Source organism: Poecilia formosa, unplaced genomic scaffold (genome assembly GCF_000485575.1).
Source record: "Poecilia formosa unplaced genomic scaffold, Poecilia_formosa-5.1.2 Scaffold335, whole genome shotgun sequence".
Taxonomy (NCBI): Eukaryota; Metazoa; Chordata; class Actinopteri; order Cyprinodontiformes; family Poeciliidae; genus Poecilia; species Poecilia formosa.
The window spans coordinates 572,399-597,885 of record NW_006800274.1 but is presented as its reverse complement, the minus strand read 5'-3'; the positions used below and the strand labels follow the sequence as shown (position 1 = coordinate 597,885).

Sequence of the window (25,487 nt, the reverse complement as noted above, 5' to 3'; positions counted from 1 at the left end):
AAAGGAACACGATTAGTGGACGTACGTTTGAGCAACAGAAAAAAATAATTATGATGACTTAAATTATTAACAGAGTTATATTTTTACACATTCAGACAGAGAGAGGGAGAAAGAGAGACGAAAGTGGGAGGAGGTGAGGGGGGGTTCACGACCCAGCGGATTTATACTTAATATTTGTGACAAGCTCGTATCACCAGTGTTTAACTGATCACAGCTGAACATTTACAGATAAAACTCCCTCTTTTTCAGCAGCACTGTATTGTTATTTTAGACTTAAAATCGGTGTTTGTAGGCGAAGCGTCTCTGCCAAGTCGCAGTAAGCTGATGTCGAAAATCACGGTTATCTAGTTCCACAGCGGATGAATAACGCGGATGTATATTGCAGTTGTAGGCCGCTCAGCTGATACGAAGCTAGCAGGGGTAGAGAGAGAAAAGAGGAGCAGTGCACAGTCTGTTACAACTACAACACTGGAACAAATAGGTAACAATAATATGCGAAATATTTACATTTTCAGTGACATCTCAGTCATCAGTCTTTAGAAATGATTTATTAACGATTTTTATCAATAGAATTTTGATTCTGTGTCGTAGAGTCATCCCGAACTCCCTTCCTGCTTTCCTGTTTTTTTGTGTCTAAAATGTATCAGTGGCCATTTCTTTTTGCAACCTAGCGAGGTCGTGCTACCTTTTAGTTGTGCGACTAGTTAATTGAGTTGGAGTTTATTGTATTTAATCAGGAACTCACGTGTTTGTGAGGTGTATTTAAGCTCTTATTTGTGAACCCCATTCTGTCGAGCTGGCAAAGCGCTAGCCAGTGACAACAAGGAAAGCTCTTATTGATTAGCATGCCAAGGTTAGCTACAACGCTCTTGGATGATTTAACGTCGCTTAACGTAACCTACGTGACTGCCCTGCGGTGGCTAATTCTGTTTTGATAAGGTTAGTATTTCATAAACCGGAGAACTATCATTTTTATTAGCAACCAGATACTTGTGAATGTATTTTTTCCCCCTATTTTGTCAGGTTACTACTGAACGGCCATTAGAAAAAGCTATATTGGATGGCTAAGCTCATATTAGCTTGCTAATAATTAACTAGCTTCGACGCTTGTCAGTTTAGCCACGCTATTAAGATTTTAGCTTTATTTGGTTCTGTTTGTGCAACTGTAACAACAAACTATGCGTTTTGTTTACACTTTGTTAGACAACTTATTTTCTGTAGGCTACCATTAGCTAAAGCCCCAGACATTGGTGCAGTGAAAGGGAGCCCTTGGCCTTTTATAGGCTAAGAAAACATCGGTTCAGTTCTCATATTTGTAAAGGTTGACTAGCTTGTACGCAACAACTAGGTTGACACCGAGGCTAAGAATTAGTCATTGTATTTGTTGTATGACAGTCGTGTATTTTGAATTTGATTCCCCTACCAATCATCATAAAATGTGGACCAACGCATTTTGGGCCATCACGTCTCTTTTCGTTTTCTTAAAACTTGTCAGCCATACTTGTGTGTCATAATAGCCCGAATACCAACCTAGCTAGCCCCACAGCTTTATTACATCAAACCGCTGTCGGTCCATCCGATGCTGCCATTTTCGGTGCCTAGCTCATCTCAAGTAGTTACATTTTTATTTTGGGAGGCTGCCTTTGTAGTTTATTTAAGACCATATCCTTTTTCGTTTACGAACCAACTTACAAACGAGATAGTAGTTTAAACCTACCTATTGGTTAAGTGTCTAAATAGGTTGACACACCGGTACTCAAACTACGCAGTTCAATGCAACCAGTGCTAAATTAGCCAGCGTAACTTTTAACTGTTTAAGCTTTCAAATGTGTTATTTTCTTGTTGAGATACCATTCGTATTGTGGTTTTTGCGTTTAGGGTGGTAACTTTTGACCGCAGAACATACAGTGTGAACTCGCTGCTGTCAAAACGTATGAGATTGGAAGGGAATGACTGGCTCAACATGCTAACGTTGCTCGGTGATGCTAAACAACTACGTCAGAAATACAGGCCTCTGGAAATCATAGGTACTAAACAGGACGCGGTTGGTGTCTTGGTTATGTTGTGAAGGCGAACCAAACGAGATGGCGATTAAAAATGTCAGCCACTTGCTGTGTAAATCTAATCACATTACTGGCAAGTGGCGTGCCAGTTGTCAGAGTGCTCGAATAACAAAGACAAGGATGCACTGTCAGTGTAGGCCTAACGTGGCCTTATGAGCTCCGGGAATGTGGCGTATTTTGTCATCAGAATTCATTATATCATGGATTGATCGTCAGTTAATTTGCTATTTATTGGTGGTAATTTTCTTGTATGCCAAAAGCACTTAGGTGGTAAGTTAGCATTATTTTGCAAATATCAAATCTACCTGGATATGTTCATGTTCAGCCTCATCAATTGTCTCATGTGAATTAAGGTTATATGCAAATTGTTCGTGCTGCAATATGAAATTCTCTTATCATTATTACTAAAACTGGTGATTTCCTACAGCAAGCTTTCCTTGTTATTTCTAATATTCAAGACAGAGAAATATGATCTATTATGGAATGTTTGTCATTTGACTTCTGTTTAAAACTTAATTTATTAAAAAAATATCTATGATCTATGTATGTGTATTTTGACATGCACGGTCCTGGATTACTGAAGCTAAGAAAAATACCCAGCTGTTATAATAACGCTGGGTAATATTTTATCACAAGAATACCTCAAAGCCATTTTTCCCAGAGGTAGAAATGTAAAGAAAATCTGGTTTATTATACGGTGTCAACAATATGTTGATAGAAACTGTGAAAACACACAGGCTGTAATAAGAGTGTAAACATAGGGGATTCAGTGATTCCATGCAAAGTTGTAAAAATAATGCTTAGCTGTTAAAACCTTGCCTTAATTGCATTTCTATTCGAAGAGATTCATTTAATTGAATTAACTTTTGGATTAAAGGAATATAGATCATATACAATTAATGAAGTCATTTGTGGACTTGGATCAAATCTTTGATTAAACTACCTGTGGTTTTGAGATTGCATACATGCGGTTTGTTTATTAGCCAATACAGTTCCCAGGACCACTAGTTAGATTAGTGTTTCTTTAGTTTTTTTTTTTTTTTGTGATGGAGTTTCTAAATGTTGATCAAGGTGTCTTTTGTGAAATAGGACATCTGAAATCAGCACAAAGAGGGAGCTGTAGCCTAATGCTATAAACATACTGCCACTTGTTTATTTTCCATTATGATTTTTTAATATGCTCATGTCTGTTCCATTTCTTTTATTTTAGTGAATGGTAGTGTCTAGAAAGGGTATGTCCCTTCAGGAGAGAGGTGCCAATGTCCAACCGGCCTAATTCCAATCCAGGGGGGTCACTGCGCCGTTCACAGAGGAACACTGCTGCGGCCCAGCCACAAGACCACACAGCAGCTGGAAGGTGAGTCCGTCTTGCATGTTTGCTTTGTACTTTCTCAATCAATAAAATCCCTGTCTGCTTTTCTTGATTAAACCAAGCAAGACTGATGTTTATTTGTGGAGAGTTTTCACTTTTGTAAACACTGTAGGAAACTTTACTGATTGGTGAAAGGGAATGTATGTGCCTTTACAAAAGGAGACGTATGTTTTTATTTCTTTTCGTAGTCAGATAACTCTTTTTTTTTTTTTTCTTTTTCTTCTTTCTTTTTACTGGTTACTCCAGAGGTGCTGGTGACGAAAAGAATTGGCATTTTTGTCTTAAGACAATTTAGGGATTCATAAATTCTTTTTATGTGGCCTTTTTCCAGAAACCCACACTGTTCCTTGCTCTTTTAATGTCCAACCTTACAGGTTGCAGTCAGAGCAGGTAAAACATAAACCAAATTCCCCACCTGAAAGTAGAAGACCTAATTCTAAGGCTCCCAAAGCCACTGCCAGCTCAGCCACTGGCCAGTCCAGAGGGCACAGCTCAAGAAGGTACCCCTATTTTCTACTTGGTGCTTAGTGTATATGTGTCTATCTAAGGTTGAACTGCATCCTTCTTTGCCACTTGTATTTTACACATTTGCACTTTTAGATTGGCATAATCTCTTTAACTTCTTTTTCTGATTTAAATAATTCTGTCAAATAATTTTCCTTTATTTTTTGCTACCTTACAGAAGCGGTCTTAACCTATCAGTGGCTTCATTAGTGCTGCAAGACGACTCGCAGGCTGCGGGAACATCCGAACAGGAACGACCAGGCCACCAGTCAAAGAGTGAGGGCACCAGAGGGCTCAAACGAAGCGACGCTCCTGACCAAATTAGCGTCCTTGGGCCCACCCCTTCCAAGAAGCCCAAATCAGTCCCACCACCCAAAAGTAATACCTCGGAGACCAAGAAAGGTCCAGCTAAGTCTAAGAAGAGACAGGCTTCTTCAGAGGCACCTGCATCGACAGGTCGAAATCAGAACAAGAAGAGTGCGGCCAGCTCGGCCTCTTCGGTCCAGAAACGGAAAAAATCAGACTCTTTCCCAGGTCTAAGTAGCACCGCTGGGTCTCTACCCAATTGTACCGAAGGCAGAACTGCAAAACCAACCAAGCTGGCGTCTAAATCGGCCGCCTCAGCCAAAGCTGGGTGTAGCAACGTGACAGACTCGTCCTCCTCTGCCTCCTCCTCTTCTTCTTCCTCTACCACAGGCACCAACAGTGCTGCTACGCAGGGCGCCCGTTTAAAACAGGGAAAAGATCAGACAAAAGCTCGTCGTTCCAGATCAGCATCTAGTCCCTCTCCGCGTCGCAGTACACGGGACAAGGAGCAGGCCAAAACTGCCAGCTCTTCAAAGTTTGACTGGGCAACACGCTTCAACCCCAAAGTAAACCTGCCAAAACCCAAACTTTCCTTACCTGGAACTTCCAAAACTGAGACCTCCAAACCTGGGCCATCTGGACTACAAGCTAAACTAGCAAGTAAGTTGTGTGAAAATTAACTTGTTTGTGTGTAGCAATAGGTGGATGTGTAATACTTTTTGATTGGCTGGTAGATGATTAGTTCATTATTATGGATCTAGATAGTAGATTAATGTAACATGATTCCTGTGCAAACTACCATCACAGTCTCGGTTACAAACGTCCACCAAGACCACTAGAATCATGCGTTTATAATGGCTCCTAGGATTAAATGTGCTACAGCTCATCTACACTACAAGGCAAAAACAGATATTGGACCAAACTGTAAATTCAGATAAAGTATTCTTAGTGTGACCCATTTCAGATTTCACAAACGTCCTACTCTCTATTATTCCAGTTGCTTTGCTTTTTTTATGTTTTAAAAAACAGAGGGCAACTAATAATCTTGCTCGCATACAAAAAAAATAAATAAATGCTTTGACTAGTATGTTGTATTTACACGTAGTAAATGCTTGCTTAATGCTTCATTGGCTTGGATTATTAAGCAGGTCGTACAAGACATGTTTAGATGATCTGACTTGGCAGACTGTGGTAATGGACTTCAGTCCAGGTTTTCTGACTCTGGATGTGTTTGTTTAAAACTGTAGCTGCCATCAACTACAAGTCAATAACATTTAGGAAGTAGAAAACAAAACTATCAAAGGACCAGCTATTAAAAAAAGATGTTATTAGTTTTGCCTCTTTACTGTCGCTGCACCATTTGTTCTGAAGTTTAACAGAATTATTCTGCTGCAGATTAATGAAATAAAATATCAATTTCTTGACTGCTCGGCTACCTGTTAATGGAAAAATAGAAAATTATTTTACAGCTGCAAACCTGAGTGAAAACTGTTATCTCTCCATGAAAAACCTTAAATGTTTTTACAGTGGAGAAGAAAAATGTAATTAGCAGCAGCAAACATCTGGTTTCACAACATTTAGAGTTTTGACACATTTGGGACCTGAAGCTTTTTAACTACTACTTCCGTATTTACTGTCCACCACAATATTATTCATAACCCTGGTGGATTTAAGGGTAAATTTGTATTTTGTTGAAACAAAAAACTTTTTTTCTGATGGTGAAAAGGCAGGAACTGCTTACAGTAACATAAAATGAGTGTCATTTACAAATAAATCTTATTGCAAATGGCATGTCAGTTCATACCGATTTTAGTCATGACTATAAGCGTCTTTATTAACATTACAGCAGTCAAAAAAAAATTCATGACAGGCTTTTCTGTTCCCATTGATACTCTGATCATTTCTTTGGTGTTTGAAGAAATGCCTCCATTCCATCACCTTAATATTTAGCTGCCCCCATATATTCTTAGATTCAGGTTAATGCTGGACACCTTCAAAATGTTTATCCTACAGTCAGAAGAAACATAACCAATAAAATAACCCACTGAAACTGTGCAGTAATGGATCTTTATTTTACTAACAACCTGTCGGTACAGACTTTATGCTCACATTCATGGAGACAGAGCTGTGTTGGAGAGCCTGTGTTTTCACTGCTGGAACCAGAGCCAAATCAGACAATAGAAATGTAAATGTACTTAAAGAAGGACCCGGTGGACAGGCAAGACATTTGGGATTATCCCTGACCTAAAGGTGGAGCTTCACGGTGGGAGGTTGCCAACCATACGACTAACCATATTCAACAAGTTAGGTTGTCTTGGCCTGATATCAGTGTCTGGGGTCTTTTTTTTTTTTTTAGGACAAACAAGATTGCAGCCCGTTTGTTGTGACTTGTAGCCAATCAGAAAGCAAGGTGATAGAAACACAGAAAGGAATCCAAAACACACAAAAGACAAAACAATTTCCACTCGAGACATTTTATGCATGATTTTGTAAATTATGATAATTTAATGAAAAGTTGGCATTTTTAATGGACTTTCAATACAACTTTTAGAGCAACTTTGCATTTAAAGTGTCATTATTTACTGAATGACACTTCATGACAACTGTCATAAACATTCATGAAGACTTCTTTATGTTCATGACAGGTGTTATGTCATGTTTATGACGGTGTCATGTCAGTTTTATGCACACCCTTTCAAATAAAGTTACTCAATTTTCATAGTCCATATATATATATATATATATTTTTTATCTTGAAAATTATGCTGTACTTTGTGTTGGCCTGTCGTATAAAACCCATCGTTTGTGGTGATTGTGTGCCTCTGATATGTGCGTCACCACACAGAATAGGGTAGTAATGACGTCAGGTGATCTATAACGGCTCTGAACCCAGGAGCAACCTGGAGATGATTATCACTTCCATTCAGTATCTTGAAGCTGAGCAGGTGGTGGGAATGTGCCAGTAGCACAAGGACTTATTGTATCAGTGCAACAGCTGCCTTTTCAAGGTCTGTGTATGAGCTCTGTCTGTCTTCAGCCACTTAAACCTTTGCAGTGAGTCTAGAGGTGTCTCTAAAGTAATTGACTCATGATTATTGCAAGTTGTGTGAAGCTATGCTTGCGCTTGTCAAGCAAAAATATCTTTGTTGGAAAGAAAAGGATATTTGCTGTCAAAATACAGGAAAATGGTAAAACAAAGTAGAAAAACAATAATCTGCCTCCAGCAGGCCAAATTTTACAGGTTAAGCTTCCATACCATCAGGCAAACCACAGTGACGTTATAACTTTGTGTTTCAAATACCTTAAAGTTTTATTGAGGTGAAGCTTAAGATGGTTTTATCATTTCTCTGTGATTTAAGAATATTTAAACCTCAGAATCAGCACAAATAACTGCACTCCTCTTTCGTGGGACGAGTGCATAACAGGAATACCTGGTTCAGGAGAGGCGAGGCCAGAACACACCATGTCTTTAGAAAGTTAACCTTTCTCCCTCTGCTCTTCAACCTTTCATCTGAAACTAAATCAACCGTAGTGTCCTGAGACAGACGACTGATCATTTGACAGCTGCGCCAGTTCAGTTATTGTCATGGTCACATGGCCCATTACCCAGAATATGTTGAATTTTTGAAAATTAACAGTGAATACTGTTGTTCAAAATGAGGGAAGTATTTTTTTGTTGCCAACATTGTACTGCTGGAGAGCCATGTAAAGCCTCTATATCTTTCTTCCAGCTCCTTCCACTATTATTCTTATACATAAGAGAGGAAAAAAGTCAACCTGCATATAGAAGTATAATTAATCTGAACAAAATTGTGTACATTGAGAAGGAGGCAGCAGCTTCTCGGGTTAGCATGGGCTCAGACTGTTCTAGGTGAGTAAAAGGAAAGTAACTCAAGTGGACTCTGTGTCATGGGCTCTGGCCCAAATGGTGAGACCCCTCCTAAGTTGGCTCTCACGTGTTGGCCCACCAGCTGACGTGAAGTATGTTTGAGGGTAGGGAAGGACTAACGACCTGCTTCTCTCAGAAGGGAAAAAAGCTTCATCACATTTGGAATAAATTCATCACTCTTTAAATTTTAAGATACACATTTTAACACTTATATGATGGTGAGTGGACTTTATAATTAATTTACTTATTACCTTTTACTGCATGAGCAAAAAAAAAGTTTAACATGATCAAATTGAAATGTTTTTGCTTCTAGACTAAAGGGAGGTGTAGTTAATTAAGTAGAGCTGGTTTAAAATCTCTAGATTTTCTGAGATTTGGAAATATTCAAGATTGAGCAATTCTAAAGAACACAAGATTGAATATCAAGCCAATAAAAAAAGTACAAAACCATCCTGTGTGCAATTTATTTGCTCTGAAACTTTTTAGTGTTTAGATTTGTACCACTGAGTTATGAGTCACAGACCTAGCATGAAGGTTGTTCTGTCGTAGGGCCATGGTCGTGTTGCTATTAATAACCCATTTTGGCTGGTGGTATAGGGGTCTAAGCAGACAGCACAGGTCCTGTGCTGTATTAAAAAAAAGAGATAGTATTCTGCATCTAACTTTGTCCTAAGCACTTCATATGGAACCAGAAGCGGGGGAAAACTCCCATTTGGTTTATTATATTTCCCCACTTGGATAATCTATAAACTATTGTTAAAATGTTTCCTTAAACTGTAAAGGAAACTGTATTTTCTATTTGCATCTAGATACACAGCTTCCATCATTTCAAATGTTTATTTAGACTAGTTTAAGAATAAGATCCATCTAAGCAGTTAACGCTCACTTTTGTTTTCCCTTAGGTTTGAGGAAATCCACAAAGAAGCGCAGCGAGTCTCCTCCAGCAGAGCTCCCCAGTTTTCGGCGGAGCACACGCCAGAAGACCACGGGCTCCTGTGCCAGCACCAGGTAGGAACTCTTAGAAAGTGCTGCCTATTTCCACAAAGCTCCTCCTCAGAGCTTCAGCCTCACAGAGCGCCCTCCCCTAAAACTCCCCTGCTTATCTCCTCCAGACTAGTAACAGCAGCAATTGGCAAACGCTTGGCAGAACTGCAAGTATGCTGAGCTTATCATACAAACTACTCAATCCAGCGCTCTTAAGAAAAGTTACAAATGGTGTAATGAGAAGCATTGTTTTATTTATTTTTAGGTTTTGTTGGCTCTAGTGGCCTTTATTTGAAAGTAGTTTGACAGGAAAGAGGGTTATGAGAGAGGGGGAAGACATGCGGCAAATGTCACCAGGCTGTGGGAGTCGAACCTGCGACCACCGGCATGAGGACTAAGGCCTCAATACATGGGTTGTGCTTTGCTCCTGCGCCACCACAGCACCCCAGAAGCATTGTTTTTGATGACATGCTGAAGACAGAGCTGGAAAGAGCAGGAGCTTATTAAAGAGACAAAGACCCAATTTCAAGGTGTTAAATTGCAAAGTCAAATGTTTTTTAAGACATATTTCATTTAAGTTATGTTTGATATACAAATATTTTTTTTATAACTAAGGTAATATATTAACCTGATTTTTGCTATAAAATGGTGCTTAAATTCTAAGCATCAGTGTGGGCAAACAACTTAAGACTCTATTCTTTCCAAGTTATCCTACAAACAAAATTTGACATGTTAGAATAATTCAGAATGATACAGCAGGAATACCCTTATGGCATTTTTGCCAGAGATTCTCCTGAAGTCCACTGTATATCGTTGGAGGAATACGTTTGTGACATGGTGACCATGGTGGGTTCAGTCTGCACCAAAAATGCTGAAACATAAACGATGTCTCAGAAAAATCCACTCGCAGAATGTTGACTGGTGGAGATATTATTTTTTATTTATTTATTTTTTTTCTGCTGGGTTAGATGAGGATTTCAAACTGAGTCTTTAATGTGAACAACTCTTCCATTGACAATATTCCAGGTAACTTGCTGCTTAATTGGTGATGCACGCCACATCATTAGTTGGCAGAATGTTTTATATTATAGTAGACGCCATCTGAAAAAAAAGGGTCTTGCGTGTGTTCACTCCTGCATTTAGTTCTGTCTGGGGAAGATCAAGTCATTCAGGGAGCATATCGTGTTTTTGTTTGCGCTACGTTCCCTGCTATTCCGACATTTTAATTCGATTTCTTCTCATGTTGTAGTCGGCGGGGCTCAGGCCTGGGCAAGCGCGGGGCAGCCGACGCTCGCCGACAGGAGAAAATGGCTGACTCCGACAACAACCAAGATGGGGCCAATTCATCAGCTGCTCGCACTGATGAGGCGTCACAAGGAGCTTCAGGTAAAAATGACTGTCCTAAACCACAACTTAGTCTGTGACTTTGACTAGACTCCATTTGGCAATCAAAACGTGACCACAGAGCACAAACAAATTTCTGAGAGTTGTTGTAAACAGGCTGGCAGTTTTAAGGTGACATCACTGACGAGCTTTTAATACTGTTTTTCTTTCCAGCTTCAAGCTCAGTTGCCGGAGCAGTGGGCATGACCACTTCTGGAGAGAGTGAGTCTGATGATTCAGAAATGGGAAGGCTTCAAGGTTTGTCAGACTCACAGGTTTTTATCATGTGATGACAATAAAAACAGATAAACATCCTCATTCCCTGTACCTTGATAATTCCTCCTAAACCATAGCGCTTCTGGAAGCCAGAGGTCTCCCACCACATCTTTTTGGACCCCTGGGGCCCCGCATGTCGCAGCTGTTTCACAGGACCATAGGCAGTGGAGCCAGTGAGTACAATCTCCCTACAACCAAAAGGGTTCCATCAGTTTTACCAACCAAATCTTTGCGTTTTAGGTTCCAAGGCCCAGCAGCTGCTGCAGGGCCTCCAGGCCACAGGGGACGAGTCTCAACAGCTCCAAGCTGCCATTGAGATGTGCCAGCTGCTGGTGATGGGCAATGAGGAAACTCTTGGTGGATTTCCTGTCAAAAGTGTAGTGCCTGCTTTGGTAAGTCCATTGACTTGTCAAGCTGCAGTGATGGTGACAAGCGTAAGCTGATTGTTTTTGTTTTTATTTTTCTAAGGACAAATTCTGTATTGTAGTTATTTAATTTTTACCTAGGCATGTATTATCGATCTGTTGACAGTTTATTGAAGCTAAGTATCTTCCACTTTCTTTTACAGATTACACTGTTACAGATGGAGCATAATTTTGAAATTGTAAGTGATTGATTTGTTGGCTTGTAAGTGAAGTTAGTTTGTTGGTTTTCTGTAAAAACTGACTTCTTTGTGTTGCTTGTTGCACAAAGATGAATCATGCATCGCGTGCGCTCACTTACATGATGGAGGCACTTCCTCGTTCTTCTGCTGTCGTGGTTGACGCTATTCCTGTCTTCCTGGAGAAAGTAAATGCATTAAACTCCTTCTGCAGTCACTCCCTTGTTTTGTTTTTTATTTTAAAAGCTAATAGTTTTTCCTCTTCCTTGTTTGCAGCTTCAGGTGATCCAGTTCATAGACGTAGCAGAACAAGCCCTCACAGCCTTGGAAATGTTGTCAAGGCGACACAGCAAAGCAATTTTACAGGCTGTACGCATTGACTTTAGTTTTACACTGTTTACTTCCAAATGACTTTATTCTCTTGCATTACTCTAATCTGTTACAAACATGTTTTCCCTCACAGAGAGGCCTGGCTCACTGCCTCCTCTACCTGGAGTTCTTCAGCATCAATGCCCAGAGGAATGCGTTGGCCATAGCAGCGAACTGCTGCCAGAGCATTACTCCAGACGAGTTTCACTTTGTTGATGATTCGCTCTCACTGTTGACTCAGAGACTTACACATCAGGTGCGTGTGATCAGCTCGAGATGAAGATAATCAGTCTTATCTGATTGTGAGCCTGGAATAAATTTTTATTACGCAATTTGAGATTTTGAAGTTTATATTTTGACTTTACATATTTAAATACCAGAAATACCTTAAGATTATATAGGAGGAAACAGGATGACATGTTTTATTTTGAATAGTTTTTGCATTTAAATATCTCAAACATTTCTGATCAAACTCAAATTTTTAAATATCCTTAATAGTATAGGTTTTATTTGATGTGAAGGGTCTTTTGTCTTTGGTTTTCTAAATATTTTTGAGATTTTAACAAATGTCTTTAAATGCAAAAGTTGCAACAATGTTGCTGGTAAAAGTGGCAGTATCTAAGCTAGAAAAGCACAGAGAAGAACAGCAGCAGCAGAGAAATTAAATAAAATGTAATATATGGAGTAAGGTTTGGACTTTTTGCTATATTTGCTTGGCAGCAACGTCTTTGATGCTGTAAGCAAAAAATCACAAGATATTTAAACTGCAGCGATTTTGTGTATAAAATGTAATCCTGTTGTTTCACTGTAATATTACACCTCATTAACTTTTACCTTATCACTTGGCAGGTGCTTAAAATAATACTCAGACAGCACTTTCAGTAAAGTATAATGTCGTTTCCTTTGTCTTTCAGGATAAGAAGTCCGTTGAAAGCACTTGTCTTTGTTTTGCCAGACTGGTGGACAACTTTCAACACGAAGAGGTCTGTACTTTGTTTCTGAAACTGGTTTGTTGTGTCTGATGTTTTTTTTTTGGTTAACAGTTTGTTGTTTTTCTCCATCTATTTTATTTGGCAGAACCTGCTGCAGCAGGTGGCATCGAGGGACCTGTTGACCAACATCCAGCAGTTGCTAGTTGTGACGCCTCCTGTTCTCAGCTCGGGGATGTTTATTATGGTTGTGCGCATGCTCTCGCTGATGTGCTCCAACTGCCCAAGTCTGGCAGTCCAGCTTATGAAACAAAGTGAGTAACTCACACCTCAAAGGGTGTTATTGCTTTGATTTGTTTTCTCACTAAACTATTAGCCAACAGTAGCATAAAAATTGGATTGTTTTTCATGTCTCAAATCCAAACAGTCTTAAATGATTGTAGAGTTTTACTTCACTGTGCTAGGTTGGCATGAATTCAGTGTTAAGCTTGACGTGTGTGTGAAAATAAACTACAAACAAGAGATTAAAACAAGAATATGTGTCTGTCCTTCTGAATAGACATAGCAGAAACTCTGCGTTTCCTCTTGTGCGGTGCATCAAATGGAAGCTGCCAGGAACAAATTGAGCTCGTACCTCGAAGCCCCCAGGAACTCTACGAACTGACCTCCCTCATTTGGTAATGTCTTTAGTTTTTGTTGTATGTGATTGTGCCAACCCTTTAAATACAGGGAATGGCACGCAATAAAGCAACTGATTAAATCAAATATAAATTGAATGAAAACATCTTATAATCTTTTATTTGTTGTTGCTGAAAACTTTAGCAGACCCATCTACTTAATATGTCAACTACATGTTCCACACATGTTAATTTTCCTTCCTCCTGAGTTTAAAATGCATATATATTTTTTTTAAATTGGCTTCTGCAGCCACAATCACTGCAAACCTGAACCTGAAGTGTGGAGCAGAACAAACTAAAGCATTTCCTTTTTATATTCCCAATCCAGTGAATTGATGCCCTGCCTCCCCAGAGAGGGCATCTTTGCAGTTGACGCTATGCTGAAGAAAGGCAGTGTTCAAACAACAGAGGGTGCAATCTGGCAGTGGAGGGATGACCGGGGCTTGTGGCATCCTTACAACCGCATCGACAGCCGCATCATTGAGGTAAAAAAAAAAAAAAAAGCCTGTTAGACTCCATGGTTCCTTACAGAGTTGCAGTATCGGTGGATATTTGCTTGGCTCATCTGTCTGTGATCCTGATTATTTGTCTTTTCCTCAGACGGCCCACCAGAACGGAGAAGATGAGATCAGCCTGTCAACCCTGGGCCGTGTATACACAATTGACTTCAACTCTATGCAGCAGATAAATGAAGACACAGGAACAGCACGCGGTATCCAGAGGAAGCCTAATCCTCTTGCCAATCCTAACACAGGTTCTAACATTTGTTTTTTTTCCCTAGATTTGTTTGACAATGAGGATTTTATTAGATTAAGAGATTAAGATATTTTGCATGTTCATTAATTGATGGCTTCAATGGGCAAAGATCTCTCAAAGCATCATGTGTCTAAATATGCATCTGCTGTTTGAACATAGAAAGATTGGAACATGTAGTATTGTCTCTTTCCTTTGCTTTTTAATCCCAACTGAATAAGTTAACCTTAGGCATTTTAAAGCAGTCTTGAGATGAAATTATATTCTTTGTGAAACCTTTTTATTCCTCATATATTGCCATTTTTCACTTTGCTAAACTTGACCTTTTCAACTTGGCTTCAATATGCTGACATTTAAATGCATGCAACAAAGTAAAACATAGGTTCCTTTAGATATTCAACAAATTAAATAAACAAAAAGACAACAGAAAATTGAACACAGTCAATTTATAACAGCAAATATGAAGTGCAGTCAATTTATAACAGCAAATATGAAGTGCAGTAATGTAAAGTGCATAACCTCTGCATTTAAGCACTGGTGGTTCTGCTTCTAACGTGGCAGTACTCTCTCTGCCTGACGGATTGACTGTTTCCTGCAGTCAATCTGAAGCACATCCTTGACCAGGAGGCAGGAACTCTGTGATGACCTTGCTTGATGGAGGCAAAACATTCTGACCTGACTAACATGATTCATCTTGTCATTAAAAAAAACTTAGGGAGTCACCAAGAGGTTCGTCGGGAAGATGCAAGAGCCCAGCTGATGAAGGAGGACCCTGAGCTGGCGAAGTGCTTTATTAAAACACTGTTTGGGGTCTTGTATGAGGTCTACAGCTCATCAGCTGGCCCTGCTGTCCGACACAAGTGCCTTAGAGCCATCCTCAGGATCATATACTTTGCTGACGCCGAGCTGCTGAAGGATGTGCTGAGGAACCATGCTGTGTCCAGGTAACCACTCAGCAACATGCTGCAGATCAGTAACTCGGCGTAATCTACTGGGTTTCCTTAGAAAACATTTTTTTTTATTCGGTTTGAATAATAATTAGGATCAATTGGAATGGATGCTCGATTGGATTAAAATGACTTTTTGGTAAAGTGCCTTGAGATGAAATGCTGTGAGTTATCTATAAATAAACTGAATGAATGATAAAGAAGGATTAGAAAGTTTTATTCAGAATACTTGCTTTTCTAACAAGGAAACAAACAGTTGACGGTTTTAAATCGACTTTATTGAGAGTAATCCAACTTGTTTCATGTTGTTTCCTTCTGCAGTCACATTGCCTCCATGCTGTCCAGCCAGGACCTGAAGATTGTGGTTGGATCTCTGCAGATGGCAGAGATCCTCATGCAGAAGCTGCCTGATGTCTTCAGTGTCTATTTTAGAAGAGAAGGTTTGTGCACCAACGTATGGACTTGGAAATGTAAATTAACTTTTGAATAAATGTTTTTAACTAAAAGCAAACGGTAGAAATCACTGAATTCCTGCACAGAGGACTTTATTAATATTACAGACCGCTTTCATTTTGTTTGTTTTTTTAATTAAAAACCAGTTTTTATATTTATGTGGGTGTTTATCTGACAGTTTCTTTGTTGTTCCAGGTGTAATGCATCAAGTAAAGAACCTTGCAGAGTCTGAGAGCTTTCTTGTCACTAGTCCCCCAAAGGCCTGCTCCAGTGGTACTGCCAGCCTCTGTACCACAACAATCACCAGTGTATCCACGACATCAGCTAACATTGCAACTCCTGACCTGGGCTCCCCCAGCTTTCAGCACAGCATGGACGACTCGCTGGACCTCAGTCCCCAGGGGTAAACACTCAGCACACAGACTTGGTGACTCTCCAGAGAATTAAAAAGACTTGAAGGGAATCTGCCTTCCATGCCAAATTGGAGATGCATTTCTTGGCATTTAGCTGTGCAAATTTTGAAATTAAATGGTTATTTTAAGCCGCCTTCTCTTGTTTCCTACTAAGGCGGTTAAGTGATGTCCTAAAGAGAAAACGCCTTCCAAAAAGAGGACCCAGAAGGCCTAAGTACTCTCCGCCAAGAGACGATGATAAAGCAGACAATCAGGGTAAGTGTCAAAGCACTGCTGTGTGGAGAGTTTGAAATGCTCAACCTTTGGAAAGGAAAGCACATTTGATGATATTTGCATAACTGCCAGTCTTCTTTGCAGCCAAGAGCCCCACCAGTACTCAGTCACCCAAGTCGTCGTTCTTGGCCAGCCTCAACCCCAAGACCTGGGGGAAGCTGGGAGCTCAAACTAACAATGCCAACTCTGAGCCATCACGCACAGCCGGAGTAAGCGGCCTGGCAAGAGCGCCTCCCAAAGACTCGATTTCAAATAACAGGTACTTTGACGACTTGATGCCAATTTTTATTCGGACGGATATTGTTAGTTGATGTATTCGCTCAGTGTTTGTACTTGATTTTACAGTTTTGCTTTAATTCTTTTTACGTTGTAGAGATAAAATTAAGGCCTGGATTAAAGAGCAGGCAAGTAAATTTGTGGAGCGCTACTTCAACTCTGAGAATGTGGACGGCAGCAACCCTGCTCTGAACGTTCTCCAGAGACTTTGCACGGCCACCGAGCAGCTGAACCTGCAGGTACGACATCCGCTCTTTGTGAAAACATGCACGTTGTTGAGCAAGAACCAGAAAGGAACAAATGGGCAACGGATAAAAAAAAAAATGCCTGGGACATAAATTGACTTGAGATTTAACTCCGATTCAGGAAAAATTACTTATAAACATCTCCGGTCTAGAGCATATATTTAATATTTCACACCATTAATGAAACATTTCCCATGTTTTCCAGGTGGATGGTGGGTTGGAGTGCCTGGTGGAAATCTCTAACATCGTGTCAGAATCTGACGTGTCATCGTTTGAGATCCAGCACAGCGGCCTGGTGAAGCAGCTTCTGATCTACCTTACCTCCAACGCGGACAGAGACCTGCTCAGTCGTGACGTGCGGCTCAAGAGGTTCCTCAACATCTTCGCTGGTTGTCCGGTGAGAAGCCAATAGGGTCATTCCAAAGTCTAGATAATATTCATTTTATGTACGATGACCGGTTTCCTCTCCTAAATTTGTTCTAAATAGTATTTGAAGAAGGTGGGAGCTGTGAATAGACATTGGAGGGTTTGTGATCTGCGCCATGTTTGCTCTCGTGCTCCGTCTGTATGTTTCATCATGTTTTCTTTGCTTCACAGCTGCCAGGCGTTGAGCCTATAGGTCGTCTGGATCCGACAAATAACTCGGCGTACCTGGCACTCGTACACAAGATGAACAGCTGTCTGAGCCAAATGGAGCAGTTCCCAGTCAAGGTGCACGACTTTCCCAGTGGCAATGGCAACGGCAGCAGGTCTGTGTGCAAACATCTGGTCTCAAGAGGGAGAATTTGGTCTACTTTATTAAATCGAATATATTTGATTCATCAGGGGATCTCAGGCACTGAAGTTCTTCAACACACATCAGCTCAAGTGTCAGCTGCAGAGGCACCCAGACTGCACTAATGTTAAACAGTGGAAAGGCGGCCCTGTGAAGATTGACCCGCTGGCCCTGGTGCAAGCGATTGAGAGATATCTTGTGGTCAGAGGTGAGAGCTGTTCTTTTTTTTGTTTTTTTTTTTCTTTCCTTGGAGGTTTTAGACAGCTGCATGTAATTGAAATACTAAAGAACAATCATCTCTGACTACTCATTTGCATTTTAAACTTGATTTTTTTTTTTTTAGGCTATGGTAGAATCAGGGAAGAAGATGAGGACAGCGATGATGACGGTTCAGATGATGAAATAGACGAATCATTGGTATTTTATGACATTTTGCTTTATAAAGAAGCTATTTTTTTTATTTTTTTACTCTTCTGAATTTTCCTTTAACCACATTTGCTACTAACACTTGAACAATTGTTGTTCACTCAGGCGGCACAGTTCCTAAATTCTGGCAGCGTGCGTCACAGACTACAGTTCTACATTGGTGACCACCTGCTGCCATACAACATGACGGTGTACCAGGCTGTTCGGCAATACAGTCTTCAGGCAGAAGAGGAGCGGGAGTCGACAGACGACGAAGCAAATCCACTGGGGAGGGCTGGAATCTGGACCAAAACGCACACAATATGGTAAAACACTTTATTTGCTTTTCCTGAATCCCGGTGACTTGCAGGAATACACAGAGTTGCTTCTCATTGTAGATCTTTATGTAATTTTCCAAGCCTGCATAAGTATGAAAAAATGGAGGCCGAGTAGGAAATGGTTTGAATTTCAAGACTTTTTTTTGTTTTTATTCAGTTATTTTTTTAACATATGTGATTGTCTGATAAACAAACGGCTACTTGCATTTTTATAATGTTTGTTTTTATGTCGCTAATAAATACAGTCATTCATTCGTACTTGTAGTGTCAGAATGCTAACCCACCTTTTTGGGAATTTTATTGCATGAGTCGTCACACGTAACCACATGATTCACTTCAGATTTCTCTACATAATGCTGGTTTGATTTACGTTTGTCCACATGCAAAAAGAAAAAACTGGACAATTGCTTTTTTTTTTTTTCACACCGCCAAATCACATGCCAGCTTTCAGTACATGGTGTTTTCATGATTTTTATCCAAAACAAAACAAAAATTAAAACTACTAATCTTTTGACATTTAAATTTATGGCTACAGTTTCAAACTCTAAAGTTTTTGTGGTTGGATCAAAAAGAAATATTAAAATAACAGCATTTAAATACATGTAAAAAGATTTTTACAAAAATTCAACTTTATCCTTCAAAGTCAAAATGCAAGTTAAAAAAATTCAAAATTATAATATGATGTTCTGATGCAGTTTTCTGAAAACAAGAAATACACACCTACAAACTACTAGAAGTTGATTTCTTACATTTCCCGACACTACCAGACTGTGTAACTTGGTGAAAACTGACTAAACTATCATCTACAAGCTTTTATTGTCAATTTTCAAGTTGTGTTTAAAACAAGTGAGATCCTAGAAGTGTCTTCATCAAAGCCTTTAGTGACCAAGTGTTTCCTTTTGATCTTTGGCAGGTATAAGCCTGTGAGAGAAGACGAGGAAGGCAGTAAGGACTCGGTGGGTGGAAAGCGAGGCAGAGCCCAGACTGCTCCCACTAAAACCTCACCGCGCAACGCCAAGAAACAGGATGAGCTGTGGCATGGTGAGGCTGAAAAATATCCTCACTTCTACAGTTTCCTCTTGGTAGTTTCAGTACTGCTTGCTGGGCTGTGATGCTTAGTTGGGGTAATTTTATTTTTTGGCAAGTTTCATTGAAATATTTCAGTGTTTTTTAATCATTTCAAAGCACAGCAAGAAGTTGTTCAAAAGAAAGGTAAATGCAGATTGCTAATGGCAAAACTTTTCTTCTATGGTACGCATCCAAAGTAAAAGCGATACAGAGCTATGTGGCAACACTCGGCCGGGTACGTTACAGTAAACTAACGACCTCCACTGATTTTATGCACAGCAGTTCCAGTTCAGATACAACGTGCCTTTAATAATTTTTTGCTTTGGAACTGATCTAGCGATCATTCCATTCATGAGTCGGCTTATTACTGTGAAATGACAATGATTCAGAGGTCAAAGGGTGAAATTCACAGGTGTGGAGACTTGTAGGTGGAATTGGACAGATACTGATTCTTGACGCAGAAAGGGAACCCCCAAAAATCTGGAATGGGTCAAAAATAATCATTCAATTATTTGTAAAATATTATTGGGTAAGCATAGTAAGCATTTGCATCCCTACTTCAAAGTAACAATATTGCTGGTGTTGCTAAATGGCAGATTCTGCTCTTATCATTTACCTTGTGCGTGTATTGTTTTGACTTACGAATGTTCTTGGTAATGTGTGGTTAAAATGACCAAAATAACTCTGTCAGAACCTGAAGAGCCGGCTTGAGTCTCATTCTCTTTGTCGTCTCAGATGGCGTATGTCCCGGCGTCGCCAATCCTTTGGAAACATACCTCACTACAGAGCCACCAGAGACCATAACCTTTGACGACCCCTCTTTAGAGGTCACCCTGCTGCTGAGGATCCTTCACTCCATCAGTCGATTCTGGTTCTATTTGTACGATGTAGGTCACCTTCCATCAGCCGGGATAAATAAATGCTTAGGAAGCCTTTGTTATTGTAGATTCTCAAAGGAACTGTGGTGAAAATTTGTAATTTAATATAAGCTGACATATAAAACAAAATGACTACATGTGTGTTTCCTTGTTTTTTAGAATGCTGCGTGTAAGGAAATTATTCCAACCTCTGAGTTCATTAATAGTAAACTGACTGCCAAAGCCAATCGTCAGCTACAAGACCCGCTGGTCATCATGACGGGGAACATCCCCACCTGGCTTATCGAGCTGGGAAAGACCTGGTATGTGCTGAGCACAGCGACATGACGGCATGAAGCAACAATTTGTTCTCACCGCCTCTTGTTCTCTCCGCCTCCACAGCCCCTTCTTCTTCCCCTTCGACACTCGGCAGATGTTGTTTTATGTCACCGCCTTCGATCGAGACAGAGCCATGCAGCGCCTGCTGGACACAAACCCCGAGATCAACCAATCAGATTCTCAGGACAGCAGAGTCGCACCACGTCTGGACAGGAAAAAGGTGCGGTTTGCGTCACTGAACCAGTAACCTAGAGATGCATCGATCAGAGAGGAGAAATCCTAAATTTCACTTTATCCTCTTGTAATCAATCCTTTTATAATGATCAAATGCCAATACATTTGATTAGAACTTCAGTCCACATCATGCACTATGATGCATGTTAATCAAACAACGATCTGGGACCCAGCCACTGACGCCATAAATCATGCATTCTTGAATTCAAAACTTCTGCTTCCAAATCCTGTAAAACTTTAGAAACTGCATCGTGTTTAACCAGACTTTAAACATTTCACAGTGGGTAACTAGATATATATATATATATTTTTTTGTCATTTACTTTTGTGTCTCATTCCAGAGAACGATAAACCGTGAGGATCTATTAAAACAGGCAGAGTCTGTGATGCAGGACCTTGGCAGCTCCAGGGCAATGCTGGAGATTCAGTATGAGAATGAGGTATTTTATTTATTTTCTTTTTTTTTTCCCTCTGTTAAGTGGAACGTGTGTCCCGTCATGTGTCTCCTTGAAGCAGAACTGAGGTGTTGTTTTGTTCCAGGTGGGCACGGGTCTCGGTCCCACGCAGGAGTTCTACGCTCTGGTGTCTCAGGAGCTTCAGAGAGCAGATCTTGGTCTTTGGAGAGGCGAAGAGATTACTCTGGCCAATCCTAAAGGTGCTAACCCTCTGGAACATTTAACTGTTTCTTAATAGACGTCAGATATGTGATCCTCTTACCGAGCAAAGTGCCAGAGATGATCAGATTAGAAAGTTTTTTTTAAGTGTTTCTGCAGTTCATTAAAAAAAAAAAATTACTTCCTGTAGCTTTAGTTGTCTCATCTCTATGGTAACAGTGTCTGTCTTTTTCTTGTTTCTCCTCAGGAAACCAAGAGGGCACCAAGTACATGTTCAACTCCAGAGGACTGTTTGCTGTTCCCTTCGGCAGAACAACGAAACCAGCACACATAGCCAAAATCAAAATGAAGTTCCGTTTCTTAGGAAAGTTGATGGCCAAAGCAATTATGGACTTTAGACTGGTACTAAACTCTGTTTTATATCTTTGTGTCTGTAGATTCAGTCTTTGAACTCCTCGAGTGCATATAGACTTGTTAGCAAACCTGCTTCATGTTTCACATCTCAAGTTTTTGCCTAAATGAGCGTCCCTGAACCGTTTCACAAATGTTCCTTACCGCAGCTGGATCTGCCGTTGGGGCTTCCGTTTTATAAGTGGATGCTGCGACACGAGACGTCTATAAGCTCTCACGACCTGATGAACATCGATCCAAGTGTGGCCAAGTCCATCCAGCACCTGGAGGATATCATTCGTCAGAAGAAGAGGTTGGAACAGGACCGATCACAGGTAAAGTCACAGCCTGGAGGATTTCCTTTTCGTCAGTTTGTTACGCTACAAAAGGAACGTTGGGGTGCTGTGCACCGTGTTCCCAGAATCCTAAAACCACTCAACAGAGCCTCATGTTTGCATGACTCCCTTTTTCACACTTTTACAAGAGTTTGTTTGTGTTTCCAGACCAGAGAAACCCTCCAGCAGGCCCTAGAGAGCCTGAACATGAACGGCTGCTCGGTGGAGGACCTGGGCCTGGACTTCACTCTGCCTGGCTTCCCAAACATCGAACTGAAAAAGGGCGGGAAAGACGTGCCAGTCACAATCTACAACCTCGAGGAGTACCTCAGGGTACAGCACCGCTGTGTCTCACTGTTCTGCTCGTTTTTGGTTTTTTTTAGTCCTACTGTGGATTTATGATTTTATTCTTACTTTGAGTTTTGCGATTTTTTTTTTAGTTGGTGGTGTACTGGACCTTAAATGAAGGAGTATCAAGACAGTTTGACTCATTCAGGGAAGGGTTTGAGTCGGTCTTCCCTTTGCATCACCTGCAGTATTTCTACCCTGAAGAGGTAAGAAACGTCACTGTTTCTAATTTATTTTGATTTATTGCATTTCTCTGTCCTCTAAACAATGTTTGTTTGAGGATATATAAACCTGGAAAATTTGACTTGAAATAATATCCCAAAGTTTTGTGCGGTTTTATGTGAAGATGAGCTGTATTTAAAAAAACAAACAACAAAACACCTATTTTGTTATAAATGTTACCAAAAAAAAGTAACGTTTTCCCACTGGTTACAAAATACAGTGTACATATATTGCTAAATGTTGCAAGTTTTTTTTCCCCTTGTGAACTGCTAAATAAATGAATTTGTCCTTTTGTTCAGTAATAGAAAAAAAAAGTAGCATCTAGTTAAATTTTTTTCTTCTTCCATGTTTGTTTTAGCTGGACCAGTTGCTGTGTGGCAGTAAATCAGAGACGTGGGATGTGAAGACGCTGATGGAGTGCTGTCGACCGGACCACGGCTACACGCATGACAGGTGGGATTAATTTATGACGCAGTTTGATTACAGCTCGGTTCCGCTCATACCTCAACTCATTAATTTGGCTTTAAATTATTAAATGTTTGTGCATATCAGCCTTACTAGCTCTGAACATGCAGCCAGAGCTATAATGGAGTCAAATATGCTTAGATTAATGCATATTGTTTAATCTGTACCAAGTTCTCTCTTTTTCTTTCTTTCCGCTTCACAATTATGCACTTTGTTTTAGAGCAACAAACGCACAATAAACTGAAGAGGTGTGAAGATATGTTTCCCCCTTCCTGATTTCTGATTATTTGCGTGTTTATCAGACTTCAGCGTTGAAGGAGAGCTGTACTTCATTTAAAAAAAAAAAAAAAAAATCAGCATTTTGTGTTTTCTTGTGTTGTCTGACTAGTGTTTAAATTGGTTAGATTTTCTGAAACGTATAAATATGTCAAACATGCAAAAGATAGGAAATCAGGAAGAGGGCCATCCATGCCACTGTGCAAGTTTTCACTGTGACAAACTTTGGAAAAATTGATTGGCTATAAATACATGAGCAGAGCACATTATCAGTCAGTACATCACATTTCACCTGATTGAAGCTACAATTTCCAGAGGCATATGAATAACTCTCTTCTTCTTCTTCAACGTGCACGTTCTTTGTTCTTGCTACAGCCGGGCCATCCGGTTCCTGTTCGAGGTGTTGAGCAGCTTCGATGCCGAACAGCAGCGGCTCTTTCTCCAGTTTGTTACTGGAAGCCCGAGGCTGCCTGTCGGAGGTGAATAACAAAATAAATTAAAAAAAAAAAAAGACGTATTAGCTAAACAAGCCCACGCTGTAATTTTCCTCACATTTAACGTGGATGTCGTCATCGCCAGGTTTCCGAAGCCTCAACCCCCCTCTGACAATTGTGAGGAAGACGTTCGAGTCGACGGAGAACCCCGACGACTTCCTGCCCTCAGTCATGACCTGCGTCAACTACCTGAAGCTGCCTGACTACTCCAGCATAGAGATCATGCGAGAAAAACTGTTGATTGCTGCCCGCGAGGGCCAGCAGTCGTTCCACCTTTCCTGATCTCGCCACCTCTCAAATACAAATGCCTTCTTCAGCAACTGATAAAAATCATTACTTCCTTAAGTTTTGTTTTGTAATCTCACACACCGAGGCTACGGGGATAGCCTTGTTGTTAGAGAAAGCAGCTTGCAGAAAAAGTTAAGACTTTAAATATATATTTGCTGCCCCCTTGTCTCTCCAAAAAAACAATTATAAAAACAAAAAAGTGGAAGTGTGTTTCCATGACTCAGAACATAAGATATAAAAAAAAAAGAGAGAATAAAACCTATATCAGTAGTGTTAAAAAGATGAAAACATCTGGGTGACATTTTAAATTGCATTGCTATGTGATATTTAAAAAAAAAATAAATAAAAAAAAGAGAGAAAAAAAAGGGATGTCTCCTCTCCAGAGTGGCGGACGGCTTACTGGGCGTTAGGGGAGGAAGGGGAGGGCGATTTCATTGAGCAGGCTAGGTTTACTTTAGCTCCAAAGATCATTTGTACAGACAAATTTGCAGACTTTGCTCATTCTACACATTTGATAGAATAGTTCTTTGTTTTCATGTCTCCCCCTCAGTTCATATGTTGGCATTTTGTTCTGTATTATATCGGCCCCCAGTCTGTGTGTTGCATTTTGGTTCGGCTTCCTCCCCCTCTGTGTGTCTTTGCTTCCAGTGTTGAAAACGAGAGTTGCCGTTGGTTGAATGCAGGTAGTGATAAGATCATATTATCTGTTTATTTTTATTTCTCCCCCTCCGCCCCCCCAATCACCATCTACCCAAGTTGGGACTGTGTTCTGGCCTCCTTTATTATAGAGTTTCAGCTTAAATGAAGAGTTGTAACCCATGTGTTGACCAGGTAAATTTGTTTTGCTCTTATTTTGATAGAGTTAGTGTCTTTCTGTTTGGCCCTACTGGATGTGTAGGGTGACGTTGGTAGACCAAGCTCTGAGCAACCCTCAACACAAAATGTAGCTGGGCACAAAATTAATTGGCTGGTCTCATTTTATCGTTTCTTGGCCAGATAGCATTTCAAGTTCATTTATGGAATAAAGTATATATGCAGTTTCACACCATGTTTGAGGTGAGAATGTCTGCTTTACCTTTTTTTGTTTTTTTAATTTTCTATATTGTCTTTTTTTTTTTTTTCTTGCTGTAGTTGATTTTTTTTTTCTTTGCACTGCTGGCTTGGAACAAACCGTGGTGTGCACTTGCAGTCTGTGGCCAGGGGAGGGCGCCACTGTATGCTCTCCTGGCCCAATCGTTCATGTGCTGGTTTCTAAGATCTGCAATAATTTACTTGCATCAGGTTCATGTTTTTACCTGAACATAAATAAAGTAACTGTTTGACTCA

General features: G+C 40.2%; 1 protein-coding gene across 8 annotated transcripts; it reads left to right on the top strand.

The window, feature by feature from the left end:
- The first annotated feature begins 367 nt into the window (after positions 1-367).
- trip12 (thyroid hormone receptor interactor 12) lies at positions 368-25,487 on the top strand. 8 transcript variants are annotated; one of them, XM_016661531.1, is made up of 43 exons: positions 369-481; positions 3,274-3,420; positions 3,810-3,935; positions 4,118-4,905; positions 9,037-9,142; positions 10,368-10,504; positions 10,676-10,759; positions 10,855-10,950; positions 11,018-11,169; positions 11,346-11,381; positions 11,471-11,566; positions 11,655-11,747; positions 11,842-12,003; positions 12,662-12,730; positions 12,825-12,990; positions 13,236-13,353; positions 13,682-13,838; positions 13,954-14,107; positions 14,822-15,050; positions 15,375-15,493; positions 15,702-15,909; positions 16,074-16,174; positions 16,265-16,451; positions 16,566-16,707; positions 16,919-17,110; positions 17,201-17,212; positions 17,311-17,462; positions 17,539-17,696; positions 17,832-17,905; positions 18,020-18,219; positions 19,145-19,272; positions 20,035-20,186; positions 20,337-20,479; positions 20,559-20,715; positions 21,071-21,169; positions 21,270-21,384; positions 21,591-21,745; positions 21,904-22,068; positions 22,237-22,401; positions 22,509-22,622; positions 22,997-23,091; positions 23,755-23,858; positions 23,959-25,487. In XM_016661531.1, the coding sequence occupies exons 2-43, from the start codon at positions 3,323-3,325 to the stop codon at positions 24,153-24,155; spliced, it is 6,201 nt and encodes a 2,066-aa protein (XP_016517017.1). In that variant the 5' UTR covers positions 369-481; positions 3,274-3,322; the 3' UTR covers positions 24,156-25,487. The 8 variants fall into 8 exon arrangements, with proteins under 8 accessions (XP_016517022.1, XP_016517017.1, XP_016517020.1 ...); XM_016661535.1 differs by having other exon boundaries at positions 372-481; positions 16,277-16,451; XM_016661532.1 differs by lacking the exon at positions 369-481 and adding an exon at positions 631-939.